This window comes from Salvelinus sp. IW2-2015, unplaced genomic scaffold, assembly GCF_002910315.2.
Source record: "Salvelinus sp. IW2-2015 unplaced genomic scaffold, ASM291031v2 Un_scaffold86, whole genome shotgun sequence".
Classification (NCBI taxonomy): domain Eukaryota; kingdom Metazoa; phylum Chordata; class Actinopteri; order Salmoniformes; family Salmonidae; genus Salvelinus; species Salvelinus sp. IW2-2015.
The window spans coordinates 882,500-897,320 of record NW_019942515.1 but is presented as its reverse complement, the minus strand read 5'-3'; the positions used below and the strand labels follow the sequence as shown (position 1 = coordinate 897,320).

Below are 14,821 nucleotides of genomic sequence, written 5' to 3'. Positions count from 1 at the left end.
CGCAAATGGGTCTTCCAAATGGACAATGACCCCAAGCATACTTCCAAAGTTGTGGCAAAATTGCTTAAGAACAACAAAGTCAAGGTACTGGAGAGGCCATCACAAAGCCCTGACCTCAATCCCATAGAAAATTTGTGGGCAGAACTGAAAAAGCGTGTGCGAGCAAGGAGGCCAACAAACCTGACTCAGTTACACCAGCTCTGTCAGGAGGAATGGCTAAAATTCACCCAACTTATTGTGGGAAGCTTGTGGAAGGCTACCTGAAACGTTTGACCCAAGTTAAACAATTTAAAGGCTACCAAATACTAATTGAGTGTATGCTTTTCATTCGAAAACAAGGACATTTCTAAGACACCCCAAACGGTAGTGTATGAATGTCAACAACCTTTTTAGCTGACATGTTCTCACCCCTGATTCTGCAACTTATCCACTGCTTCCAGGTAAACAACCTACAGTACTGGGGCTGCGTGTGAAGAAAGTGTTGCCAAGTTCATGTAACCAGTCTACAAATTACACTGAAATAATACAATGCAGGGAGCCTAGCTGCAAAAGGAAATGAGGTCAGGGCCTGTGAAGGGCTTGGGAATCCTAGTCGCGGCTTGCCCTCTGCTGCCTGCCCTGCCTGTCTGCATGCCTAGGATGAAAGTCCATTGAGTGGGAGGGCGTTGCTATGGCTGCAGCCGGGTAAACACAAACACAGGGCTGGGATCTGGGCTACGTTCAAGGGTGAGCGCACTAGAGGAGGTAGTACTGATTTAACTGGGGCTTGCTTTATAAATAACTATGACTTCTGCTGTCCATGCACGATGCCAATGTACAGTGTTGAGAAAGGCTACCGTGTCAGTCAACGTCCCGAACGTAGTGAGCTCATCTCGCCAACTTTGGCTTTGTGAAAGTGCAACGTCACAGAGTGTCACTGAGCCTATTTACATCTAGACTAATTTTTGCCCTCACCTTTGCCAGCCATTGCTCACAGGATCCTTTTAGCTGCAATAGTGGTTGCGATGAAGGGCAGTACACGTTAGTTCCTGATTTCAGTGACCTTTGTAACAGAGGGAAGTTACTGCTAACCATCCTTTAATATTTGTATTAAAGAAAATCCTAATTTAGGGCCTCATAATACTGAGGCCTTGAACAATGTCTCTGAATATCGCTAGGGTTTCCCTAGATCTCATACTGTGTCAAATTATCTGGGGAATTCTCTGACACTCACTGTTGACTATACTCATTAAGACACCTCATGGGTTATGGCCTCAACAACACTAGATAACTATCAACTAAACAGCTATGATGGACCAAGAGGCATGTCAACACATTCTATAAAGGAGAAAAACGAAATGAAGTCACTTCTGAAGCCCCTCTTAATAAATACGGTGGCATTAGCCCTACAACAATGCTATGGTATAATATTGTTGATTAATAATAATTAATATAATATTCAATGGTTGTTTTAATATTATTATGTAATACATGTATTATTGTTATTTATATTATTACTACTACTATTGCTCCTAATTCATTCATTTATCTTTATATTGTTGATTATGTTTGCCTATTTCTTCAGCAAATATTCACAAAACAGGTTCCAAACAATCATGGCTGAATGCATCAGCGAATTCTGGCTACAATTGATGGTGGGGGATATCTATAAACTACACATCCCCGCAAAACGAGACGCTACAATTTGGGTTAAATGTTTATATTTCGACGTTAATGCTGAATAGCCGAACCGTAATATTATATACTTTTTTAGATTGGAGCGTTTCTCGGTGCAGGTGGATTGCAGTTCATGACTAATGTTCTGCGCCTTACTGGAATGTGGTGGTGATTCACTCAGATCGAAAGTGCTTCTTGTATAGCCTGACTGCCTACCCCTCGAACCTAGTTAAAATGATTTCTACCTTTTCTCTGATTCGTTTTCCCACATTCCAGCTGGTTGCCTATAATGCTAAAGGCAGGGTGAGTCGGCCACTTCACTTCCCGGAAACGATGACGTATTCTGCTCCTTGTCAGAATCAACAAGTATCGACGTTTTTTCAAGTAGGGAGAACCATGTTATGTTATGTAGGGTATATCACTATGGAGTATAAACATTGGAACGTCTATTGTAGCTGTCACATGACGAAATACAAGTTAAAGTGATGCCACAACAAAATAAATAGTGAAAGTATTTGCTCCTATAATGAAACAAAATTAAGGGCAAAAAATGTAAATGAATAGCCAAAATAGTCTACATATTACCCCTATTGAAAAACAAACACAATAGAATATAAATGTATAATAAAATACATGAAAATTCATCAAAATCATGACAGGCTGTATGGAATTGATTTTTTATCTTGCAAAACAACTTTTATCAACTTACTCGGCCTAAACTTTCCAAACTGTCCTGTAAAATGTGGCTTGACACAACAGCATAATGATTGATATCTCAATGTATCTGCCCGAGGCTCCCTAGTGGTACAGCAGTTTAAGGCACTGCACCTCAATGCTAGAGGCATCACTAAGACCCTGGTTTGATTCCAGGCTGTATCACAACTGGCCATGATTGGGAGTCCCGTAGGGCAGCGCACAATTGGCCCAGCTTTGTCCGGGTTAGGGTTTGGCCGGGGTAGGCCATCATTGTAAATAAGAATTTGTTCTTAACTGACTTGACTAGTTAAATTAAATAAATAACAAACATCAACGTTTTGTGGAAGTAAACCAGCAAGCCATAAACTTGCACGGACACAAGTTTGGTAAATCAATTTGCTTTGTCATGATGGATGAACATTTATAGTTGCACAACATGAGTTAATGTTTAGCCTCTGTCCATCATTTGCTAAAGAGATTTAGGGAATCAGAAACAGCCCGGAGAGATGCCTGTGTGTTTCACGTGACTGTCTAGTCCTGCTTGCTTATCACACGGTCCACAAACTGTGGTCACAGCTCATAACAAGAAGAGGCTAAAGTGTGACAAAATGACAAAACATCCTGCCTTTTCCAGAAACTTCTAAATTGATGAATAAGAGGACATAACTTAAGGAAGTAAATGTCTTCATATACCAGGAGGAACAAAACATTAATTCAACATTTTCTATTGTCATATTCAATTGAGAGTCATTAAATGATATAGCAAGCCAGATTTGATCATACAGTATAAATAGCAAGTGGGGTTAGTATGTGATGGTATCACAGACCCAACATCTTTTTGAGGGTTGGGCATGACCCTAGACCTTTGAAACACCTGTCTGCATACGTATGGTGAGACGTAAAGTACTATGACGTGAGTATATCTTGGGAGTGCAGGCTGTCTAGATGCATTAGGTGATGTTGTATGTTTGGAAAACTGCTCATGGTCTTTGGCTCAGCGTAACTGTTTATATGCCTTGAACTTTCTGAGAGGGTATAAAAAATATATCAACAACACTCAAATAACCATGACACATAAAGGTCCCAATGATCTCATCACCAGATAAAGTTAGTCAAATCAATACATTTTGGTATGAAGAATCACTCTTCAAATGTACTTTGAGGTGTTGGTTAAACCTAAACATGCTGCCTTTCCTGTTTTCTTTTCTTTTCACTCAACTTTATGCAATAATTGTATATCCTCTTTATGGCTTTTTTAGGACACTTGCAGTGCTTAGAACACTTTGACTATTTTTGTATACACCCTTACATGTATTGCTTATTTAGCCTACAATTCACATTCAAAACATGTTAAGCCTAAGGTAAATATCCACGTTTGGGGAAGCCGTCTAGTTAACATTAACTTTTACAAGTAAGGTATGCCTCGGAGTCATGGTTATATGACTGTATGATGTCTACAAAGCTTCCAATATGGAAAATCAACATAGTGATGTTTCCAATACTATGATCAGTGGTGTAAATGACTTAAGTAAAAATACTTTAAAGTACTACTTAAGGAGTTTTTTGGGGTATCTGTACTTTACTATTTATATTTTTGACAACTTTTACTTTTACTTCACTACATTCCTAAAGAAAACAATGCACTTTTTAATCCATACATTCTCCCTGACACCCAAAAGTACTAGTTACATACAGGAAAATGTCCAATTCACACACTTATCAAGAGAACATCCCTGGCCATCCCTATTGCCTCTGATCTGTCAGACTTACTTAACACAAATGCTTCGTTTGTAAATTATGTCTGAGTGTTGGAGAGTGCCGCTGGCTATCCTTAAATAAAAAATAAGACAATTGTGCCATCTGGTTTGCTTAATATAGGGAATTTGAAATTATTTATACTTTTACTTTTAATACTTGAGTATATTTTAGCAATTACATTTACTTTTGATACTTAAGTATATTTAAAACCAAATACTTTTAGACTTTTGCTCAAGTAGTAATTTACTGGGTGACTTTCACTTATACTTGAGTAGTTTTCTCTTAAGGTATCTTTACTTTTACTCATGTATGACAATTGGGTACTTTTTCCACCACTTACTATGATATGGCTCCCTGGTAACAATGTGTCTGTACAGAAACAAATGAAACCAGCAGCCAGCAGAAGGTGTAGCAATGATTAATGGTGGAACGATTGGGGATAGGATAGAAAGTTTCCAGAACACAAAGGTAATAGCTGGGATCAGGCAAAGGAGGGGATGGGAGGGGAGACTGGCTGACCTGACTATCACCAGAAAGCCGCACTTCACATCAACTAGAGGAATGCAGTACTCGCTTACTCCACACTCCCAACCACCATTCTCCCAGAGGCCAGCACAGCTTGAACAAAGACAAAACTATAGTGAAACACTTTCAAGTGAGCCTATGAACAATTATCAAGATTTCAAAAGCTATTTCATATTTTAAAACATAATTTTGAAAATCTCTTCATCCATACTCACTTTATGTTCATGACATACAAAACACAATAAAACTAAAACTTAACTTGCCCCCTCGTAAAAATATTGAAACCTCTTGAAATGCAAGTATGACTTAGAAGTTTATATCTTATATATAAATATATAAAGTAAAACGTTTAACTAGCCTGAGAAACTAAAACTGATCAATGTGTACCCACAACTGAAAGATTTTCCAACTAAGAAATGTAAGCAGTGAACCCTGTATTACTTCACAGTCTCACTAGCATGGTTTGCCACAGTTTCCTATCTTGTTTTGGAATCAAACAAAGATACCATGGAATAGTGGGGATTTCATGCCTGTTATCAAGTCCTYCAAATATCAGTTTTTCCATGAGACCTAATGCATGATATATATAAAGTCCTGACATGTCCTCCTGGCCACCCATAGCATTCAAGATTTGTAATTAACTTAAATGAATAACTATGTAATAAACGTGTAATTAACATCAGATATGACATCTACAATTATAATATTTCAATAATCTAAGTAATTTGGGTATAAGTAATACATAACATCCAAAAGCAACACAAAGCACACAAACAAATATAAAATTATTTACAGTACCTTGAATGGCAAATCCTTATTTTGAAAATATTACTGTAGTTCAATGTACATTTACTTTATTCAGAAGCTAAATTCAGAAGCAATATGCTACTTCATGGAAGCTCCCTGATGAACTAGGTTTTATTATTATTATTACTGTTATTATTATTTTTGCTAGTAGCCGAGACATACCCTTGCACTGAATGCTAGAGATGATATGACTGATATGTTAACAGGGAGATAGATGGGCAAGCCCACCTTTAACATAATTTTTTTTTTACTCTAGCCAATAAAGTGTATAGACTTGACAAAAAACACCTCGGATCATTCAACTATTATGTCTGTATTTGCTCATTAGTATGAAATGTTACGACTTAAATTCCTTGTGGGTAAAGGGGGTTGAGCCTGCCCTTTTATGGTGTGCTACAAAGGGTTGCTGGATTGCATCATCGCAACTAAGCTTCCACAGTGCTATAAATAGGATGACGTCACCACGACCGGCCCACCAACTAGTAAATGCCGAAGAGTCCACTATAAAAAGGGGTGATGCAACGCTCAGTCGACAACTGTAACTTTCTTAACAGAACAGAAGAGTCTCACACCCAGGAGCCGATAAATGCCTTTCAACGTCTAACACAATTTCTTCACTGAAAACAAAATCAGGTAGGTCTATTTTCTTAATAAGAAGTTTCTTCCGGTGTGGGATCGAAGTGTTTTCAGAAGATCCGCCTAGGGTGCCCACAACAGCCGAAATGTTGCATAGTTTAAGACGGACCGATGTCCATTCATAAAGAAAACGGGTTTAAATGCACAATTCTTAGGCTACTCGTAACTTTTGTTTTTGTGAATTAAACTAGAGTTTATTTATATTTGTCTTATTAGTTATTTTGAAACTTGAATTATAAATGGACTGTGCTTATCCGACGACTGGGTAACGTTAGATGTTACATTTACTGTCCCTAAAAGTGACACGCATTGTTACATTGTTTAACAGGGTGATTGATGTATTTGCCGGTATTGTTACATTGTTGGGTTACATTGTTGGCATGTTGGGCTACAATGTAGAAAACTTTAACTGCTGTGTCTGGTGGAATTGTAGCGACGTAGCCTCTAGGTATCACACCCATAACAGAGAACACGCTAGCCGTCTTTTGTAGGCCTATATTATAAAATATTCCAATGGTATACAAATTTGCAATAAACTATATTTTGAGCCAAATTGACGTGAATACACTTTTTCTATAAGCTTTTATTAATAATCTTGCTCACTTGCCAAGATGTTGCTGCTTATCTGACGTTATATTCAGTCCAGTGTCCAAGGGTTATTGTCTTGCTTTTGTTTCGATTTTAGTACGCGTTATGTGACAGAGCACCACTTTTTGTTTCAGTTTTTCATAATGATGCTTCAGCATCAGGGATTCAGCCTGTCCGAGATCAGCGCGTCAGCCTTTGTACCCTGCCTGTCCCCACCTGGAACACTCACGCTCGAGGACTTCACCAACTTCACTCCCCTGGTAAAGGAGGAGTTGCGCTACGCTATCCAGCACAGGCGGCTGTCCAACGGACTGAGTACCGATATCATGAGCGACTGTGCAAGCTCAAGTTCAGACAGACCGTCAGAAGCCACAAGTGTCAAGAGACAGGTAAGGATGTCGACATTAGCCGCGTACTGTAATATCTACTCCCTTTCAGTAATTTTTTGGCCCCCATAAAGCCAATAGTAATTCTTACATAGTAATAAATCTTATAGGGGCCTTTTTTTTGTATAGGCCTACGTTTTCACTGAATCGTGTGAGATGGTGGTAAATTAATTCGTAGCTATACAGAAACCTGTAATTACAGGTTTACCGACACATTTTAGCACATACTAGTTTGGTGCTGTTATTCGAGGTTGTTCATTTTCCCAATGTGTGTTTATCAGGCGACCCCGGAGGAAAGCGAGAGGAGGAAAAGAAGACGAGAAAGAAACAAAGTAGCTGCTGCCAAATGTAGGAATAATAAGAAGGAAAAAACGGATTGTCTGCTAAAGGTACGTTCAATGTGTATTTTAAAGGGCAGTACAACCTTATTATGATGGAGAGAGATTATACATTTTACCCGGAGGCTGCCAGACAGTAGACATACAGTGTTATATTATGCAATATCTTTATTTATTCAAAAGGTTTTTCAAATAAAGTTAGAGCCTCATGAATGTGCCTCAGTGAAACTTTCTATTTAATCTCCCATTATTTTTTTATGATTTAAGTGAAGGGTAGAGGTTCCCCTTTTTTATCTAAGAGCTCAATGTAATTATTTGCTTACAAACTCAAATACACTAAACATAATTGAGTATTCAAAAGATGTACCAACATGGTTAACAGGATCTGACCAAACTACTATTCCAGGAGTCTGAGAAACTAGAGTTGGTGAACACTGAGTTGAAGGCCCAGATTGAGGAGCTGAAGAGCCAGAAGCAGCAGTTAGTCTACATGTTGAACCTCCACCGGCCCACCTGCATCGTACGGGCCCAGAACGGCCAGACCCCTGAGGACGAGAGAAACCTGTTCATCCAGCAGATCAAGGAGGGAACCCTGCAGATGGGTCAGCTTGATCACCGCCACACCTCAGTGTCGACCGCTTGTGGCCATCTCTGATCCACCCACTCTGGGTAGTAGGGTACTACTTATACACTCAAGCACTCACCTTCCCCTGGCTACTGCACTCTGTACCTGCAAAGGAGCTTTACACGTTCCACTCCTCAACATAGTGACTGCAGCTGGGTTGGTGATAAGAGGAAGGACTGGACAGCACAAGGACGGACACCCCGTGTTCCACCTAGGGTGGCTTGGGCTGTTCCGGCACATAGGGCGAATGTCAAAGCACTAAAACATAGAAATACATCTAATGTATTTATTGTTTCCTTAAATGTTTAACACTTTTATTTGAGGTAAATTACTCATTCTCTATTTTTGTACTAAAGCATGATGTCAAGGTGGTAAAGGCACATGATTTCACTGGTCAGTTGAGATATATGCTTGTTGAGGAAAAATACTACTTGTATAAGCTATCTTTATGGCACACAATACATGTGGAGAGATAGTAATGACTGTGTGCTACATTGATAGCTGTGTTATTACTGTCGTATTGAAAGTTTTTCGCATACATAGTATGAAGTGTTTGCTGTTATTGAATATATTCTGTATTAGCTTTGGCTATAGCTCACTTTCTTCCCCCTTGACTTGCCTAACAAAAACCTCTGAAGCTGCTACTACTAACTCAGACTATACAGGTATAGTTCATATCACAGGAACCCTCTAATAAGAGGACAATATAGGGAGTGCATGTAATGTTGATTCACTTAGATAGCATTTCATTTAACTTACTGACAGACAATGGCACTGTTAGCCCCGGAACTCCTTTCTTGAAAATCAGTCATTACATTTTTGTAAGCTGGTGTATTCTGATTAGACCCTGATTTCATAGTGATCTGTAGTATTTTCTCTGAAATGTTGAAGTTATGCTTGTGTGTTTCCTATTACATTTCACATGTATAAAAGTGTGTATTTACTGTATAACATATATGTAAACCAACTTACACCTCCCTATTGTCTTCAAAAAGTTGTTTGTTTGTGTTATTGAAGCTGGACTTATAAAATAGAACCACTAGGTATAAGTAGCTAGATATCTAAGTGGAATTATTTAGCACTCTGCTTGTCTGAGGTTTTCACTTTGAAGTCTTGGAAGATTACATGAATTGCCTCAGTGTTTGGCTGCAATTACCAAGTCACTGCCAAACAACCCCCTTCCCTCTCCCCTCAGTCCATTGGTTATTCTGCGACGTCCTCTGGGTAGGCTCATTGCTCAAACAACACATTTTTAGGATCAATAGTAGCTTTTGTCTCTATATTCTGTAATGTCTCAAAATATCATGTGTGGTTTATGGTAAGGTACTGTTTATCTGTGTGTGTTTGTGAGTAAACGGTTGAGAGGAAGACGGTGAGAGATGCAGGCGTCCATGTGTTTTATTTGTTTTTGTGTAGTTCAGTGTTTCGTGTTCAAACAGGCATGCTAGTCATGGCTGGGGGCTTACTACTGAAATACTTAATTTGAAGGATGACACGCCTGTTTTATGTTCTTCAATACCTGTCTTGTTTTTCTGTTTCACCTTCCATTTTTTCTCTCACTTAAACATTGTTCACTAAAAGTATTTGAGTGTAATGCGAAATATCACATTGTATCAAGTCCGGTAAAACCACAAGATGAAACCAATTAAGTACTCAATTCTATTCTGTCTTTTGATTTTTCTGTTTTTGATACTTTGTTAATAAATATAGATATACTTCAAATGTTTTTGTTTTCTATTGTTTCTGGGGAAGGATTCACAACATTTAAAAAAATATTTTTTGCAAGGTATTCAATGACATTGGTATATTGACATTGCATAGTTGTGATGCAAAACAAATATTCATGAACATGTTTAGCATCTCAGCACATTATTTGTGTTGGTGTTCATCTGAGTACAAGCCAGGACATGTCTCCCTTTCCAGACTGAAAGAGTGTGTTCTCCTGTGCCAGGCCTGCTCAGTATAGTTCAGTGGGTGTTATCTGATGAGATAGGCTGTGAAATAATGTTTCACTCAGAACACAAGTATCCCTCACTCCACCCTACCGTTGTGGTCCATATTCCATAAAAAGTAATATCCCATTTTTCTGATGGTGGTTTTTGATAACTACACAAATGACTGACTCATAACAGCCACAATGCAGCCAGACTGTGGGACTTCTTTATTCTTGTCACAGACTGCTACGGTAGATCAAATTACTGACCGTCCAGCGGTTTTCCTGTAATGTTTCTACAGAATCCTCTTCAGTGCTTCTCTAGAACATGATTGTGAAATATGGATGTACTTAGATAACTGATTACTCTGACACATTTCCCTAAACACAGGAAGTTTAACACACTCTGAGATGAAAATGTCCATCTGAACAGTGGGTCATGATCTAAACAAATGATTAACCATATTAAAGGCACTGGATCATTATTTGGCACCAGAGGTCGAATTTGGGGAAAGTTGGGAGGTGAAAAGGTCTGTGTGCTGTAATGTTCTCATATGTGTAGCACCACACGGGATGTTTTCATTCTCTCTTGCAGAGGCTGAGGTATGTTATTATCCTGTACAGTGCCTTCAGAAAATATTTTTTGGGTGTTATAAAGTGGGATTTAATTGTCATTTTTGTCAACGATCTACACAAAATGCTCTAATGTTCCATTGTAATTTGTTAAAAAAATATATGAAAAATAAAACACTAATATATCTCTTACATAAGTATTCAAACCCCTGAGTCAATACATGTTAGAATCACCGGTGGCGGAGATGACAATTGTGAGTTTTTCTGGGTAAGTCTCTAATGTTTGTTGATCATTGAATATACCTAGTGGTTAAGGTCTTGCCATAGATTTTCAAGTAGATTTAAGTCAAAATTGTAACTAGGCCAAACATTCACTGTCGTCTTGGTAAGCAACTCCAGTGTAGATTTGGCCTTTAGGTTATTAGGTTATTGTCCTGCTGAAAGGTGAATTAATCTCCCAGTGTCTGGTGGAAAGCAGACTGAATCAGGGTTTCCTCTAGGATTGTGCCTGTGCTTAGCTCCATTCCATTGATTTTTTATCCTGAAAAACTCCCCAGTCCTTAACGATTACAACCATACCCATAACATGAGGCAGCTACCTATGCTTAAAAACCTCCCTGGTCTTTGTGGTTGAATCGGAGTTTGAAATTCACTGCTCGACTGAAGGACCTTACAGATAATTGTATGTGTGGGGTACAGAGATGAGGTAAAAACATGTTAATCTTTAATATTACACACAGAGTGAGTCCATGCAACTTACTATGTGTACTTCTGAACTTATTTAGGGCTTGCCATAACAAAAGGTTTGAATACTTATTGATTCAAAACATTTCAGCTTTTCATTTTTAATTCATTTGTAAATATTTCTACAAACAATAATTCCACTTTGACATTATGTGGTATTGTGTGTAGCCCAGTGACAAAAAAATCTAAAAATGATGGCTGTAATACAACAAAATGTGGAAAAGTCAAGGGGTGTGAATTCTTTCTGAAGGCACTGTATCCCATCATGATAACTGTTCCTTCAGCCTTGCAGCACTCAATTCATTCTCATGCCACAGATAATAAATCATGATCAAACATTTACATTAAGTACCATTTGCAATGCCTCTCAGAGAGTTGCTCGACAAAATATAGAACAGGAATGATTCAACCCTTACAGAAATGTGAATTGTCTCAACATTGCAATTCATGCAATGATAGGGAGCCCTACTTGACATCCTGACCTGCTTCCAAGATTATGAAATGGGCATGGCATTTGAATTAATCTCCAAAGGTTTTGGGGATTTCTTATGTAATACAGGACAACCACTTATTACAAGCATCCACACATGAACTGATGGATGCTGTAAATCAATATCTATATCATAAATCCCCATCCAGATATCCATTCTCCTCTGAGCTGTGTCAGTTTGTTCATAAACTGACCTCTCTCTGTCAGGGTCAGATGAGAGTCATCACAGTCTGGTTGACACTGTGTCATGAAGCTCTGGGTGATGCAAGACAAGAAACCATGCTGTGCCCATACAGGAAATGTACTATGAGGCAAGCTTCTCAGACATACAGTATCATGATGTTCAGTTCATGTGGAAAATTGATGCAATAAATTCATATGAGAACAGCATGCACTCAACAGCAATTTTAGGTCCCTTGTGAAATGTTAGTTCCACTGCTGCAGAGTTGTGTCATTGTGTTTTAATTACAGCTTAATGCCAACCACCAGGGCTAGCTCCAGGCATAAGTGGTCGCTCTCATTTAGTTTTAGGAACTCAGTCAACGTCTCAGTTTACTGTTGAACGTTAGAATAGTAGAATACACAAGGTGCAATTTAAAAATGTGGTTGTGCCTCAGCAGTTATCTCATGTTATGTCAGTAACTAACTAAGGTTTCCATTCAACCTTTTTATGCCTGTAAAGTGCATGTCGGATAAAAAATGTCTTGACTGGCCTGATGGAAACAGCACATTTTTAAGTAAACTTTCCAAACGTAGACGAAACAAAATATGCTGAAACAAGGTGGGACCTTTTTTTGTCAGTAAAAATAATYATGCGAGAAATGTTGGTGGAAAAGCTTTAATGCGCACATATTGATATAATAACCATCATATCGAACTAAACTTGGAGTCACGAGATGACATGTTGTATGGTACCCCCACTATGACTTGTCAGGAAAGTATGCAGTTTATTAGGCTGCAGATTAATAAATTGTGAACTTCACAAGATGGTGAAAGTTCAAGGTTGATGAGCTTGACACTCTTTTCCAATAAATATTGAAGGTCTTATTCTGGTGACATGATCTTCAATGCTTGGCTAGAGCACACGTGCCAATACCAAAGTGGGAAAACACGCTATATAACACAAACAACTCAGTAGAGTTGAAAATGCGATGGAAACTCATTTAACTTATTCGGTATATGGGAATTTGACCGCATTTAAAAAAAAAATGCACTATGTCATCACGCACAGCCTTTTACCTGGAACAAGTCAATTTGATGGAAACAGATCTCTGGTGGGAAAATGTGTATAGTGTTTTTATACAGATGTTTGAATATTCGCATTCAAATCTGTCGCCAATTGGATGGAAACCTGACTACTGACAGTCACTCAATTAGCCCATGCCAGCTTCATATTGGTAAATTAGTTTAGTCAGCTATCTAAACTTGTAATCATGGCCGAATTATCGACCAGGCATGAAGGGGGCCCCATTGATTTTGTTAGTCACTCTCACTCAGATAACATATTTGTATGGCATAAGTCATGGCAAAATGTGTAGACCGCAAAAACAATTCTCTCCACCCTATGGCAAAATGTGTAGAATTGCATGAAATTAGCTGTAAAAATGCTAATTTTTATCTCCACCCCATGGCAAAATGAATAGAATTGCATTAAATTTGTAATAAAATTGCAAAACCCCCATGGCCAAACGTGTAGAATTGCAACAAACATGCTATAAATGTGCAACATTTTCTCTGCGCCCCATGGCAAAATGTGTAGAATTAAACTCTAAAATGTAATTTTTTTCTCTCTCCATCATCAAGAGGGGGGCCACTCAAATGTTTTTCCCCTGAGGTGGATGGGCCCCCCAATACAATTTTGCTTCGGGCCCCCAAAAGGCTAGGGCCAGCCCTGCCAACCACTGTTTCATGCTTGGTTTTGTATGGATGTTCAGCTTCAGCAAAGTCTGGATATGTGCCTCTGTTCTTCAGAAGCAACAAGGTGTAGAAATTAATGGGTGAGGCACTGCATCGCAGTGCTTGAGGTCTCACTACAGACCCGGGTTCGATCCCACGCTGTGTCGCAGCCGGCCGGGACCGGGAGACCCATTTGCCCAGTGTCATCCGGGTTAGGGGATGGTTTGGCTGGCAAGGATGTCCTTGTCCCATCGCGCTCTAGAAACTGTGGCCTGCTGGGCGTATGCACGCTGACTTGGTCACCAGTTGTGCAGTGTTTCCTCCGACACATTGGTGAGGCTAGCTTCCGGGTTAAGTGAGCAGTGTGTCAGTCAAGAAGCAATGCGGCTTGGCAGGGTCGTGTTTCGGAGGACGCATGGCTCTCGACCTTCGTCTCTCCCGAGTCTGTACTCTCCTGAGTTGCAGCGATGGGACAAGACTGGGACAAAGATTGAGGATATGTCTCTCATGGTTCAGTCACTAAAGTGCAGTAAAATGACTAGTTTATGCTTGTTGGCTACCAAATCTGACAGCCATGGGGCACACACAGACAATGACGATCATTTTTTTTAAAAGGTATGCTGTTTTTATGCCGTTAACATGAATATTTTTTCATTTGAATGTAGGGTATCTATTGTATAACTGCCAATGAAGGAGAAGGAAGTGAAGGATATGATTTTCCAGTAAGGCCATACACTGACTTATACTGAAAGTGAAGTCATGTTAACCTGAACGTGTAAACTAATATTCTTACAGAAGAGCATGGCATGTTCTTCAAAAGATGGCATGTGAAATACCACATGATGCACCAATATCTCCGGGATGGAACTGAAAGTAGTAACCTGTGTTGTTTATGTCCAAGCAATCTGTGCTCATTTGAAATTAGAAGAGAAAATGACTAAGAAGTGCATGTTACTTAAATGTGGGAAATAAACCATTTTTGAAAGGAGTGATCCACACAAAAGGCTTTATGATAATCACCACAATCTCCCTCAAATACAGTACACTGAAGTCAATCAATTCCTCTGGTATGAAAAGCACTGCCTGTGTGGCTGGAGTCTTTCACTTCTCTCATTGGTCAGCCTGCATTTCTTAGAAACAGCCTTGCCAAATACTAGACTACTGGGAATG

At 39.1% G+C, this 14,821-nt stretch overlaps 1 protein-coding gene across 2 annotated transcripts; it reads left to right on the top strand.

The window, feature by feature from the left end:
- Positions 1-5,938: 5,938 nt before the first annotated feature.
- Positions 5,939-9,395, top strand: LOC112068147 (cyclic AMP-dependent transcription factor ATF-3). Of its 2 annotated transcripts, none has more exons than XM_024135203.1 (4): positions 5,939-6,075; positions 6,801-7,055; positions 7,334-7,441; positions 7,797-9,395. In XM_024135203.1, the coding sequence occupies exons 2-4, from the start codon at positions 6,810-6,812 to the stop codon at positions 8,043-8,045; spliced, it is 603 nt and encodes a 200-aa protein (XP_023990971.1). In that variant the 5' UTR covers positions 5,939-6,075; positions 6,801-6,809; the 3' UTR covers positions 8,046-9,395. The 2 variants fall into 2 exon arrangements, with proteins under 2 accessions (XP_023990971.1, XP_023990970.1); XM_024135202.1 differs by having other exon boundaries at positions 7,773-9,395.
- The last annotated feature ends 5,426 nt before the right edge of the window (positions 9,396-14,821 follow it).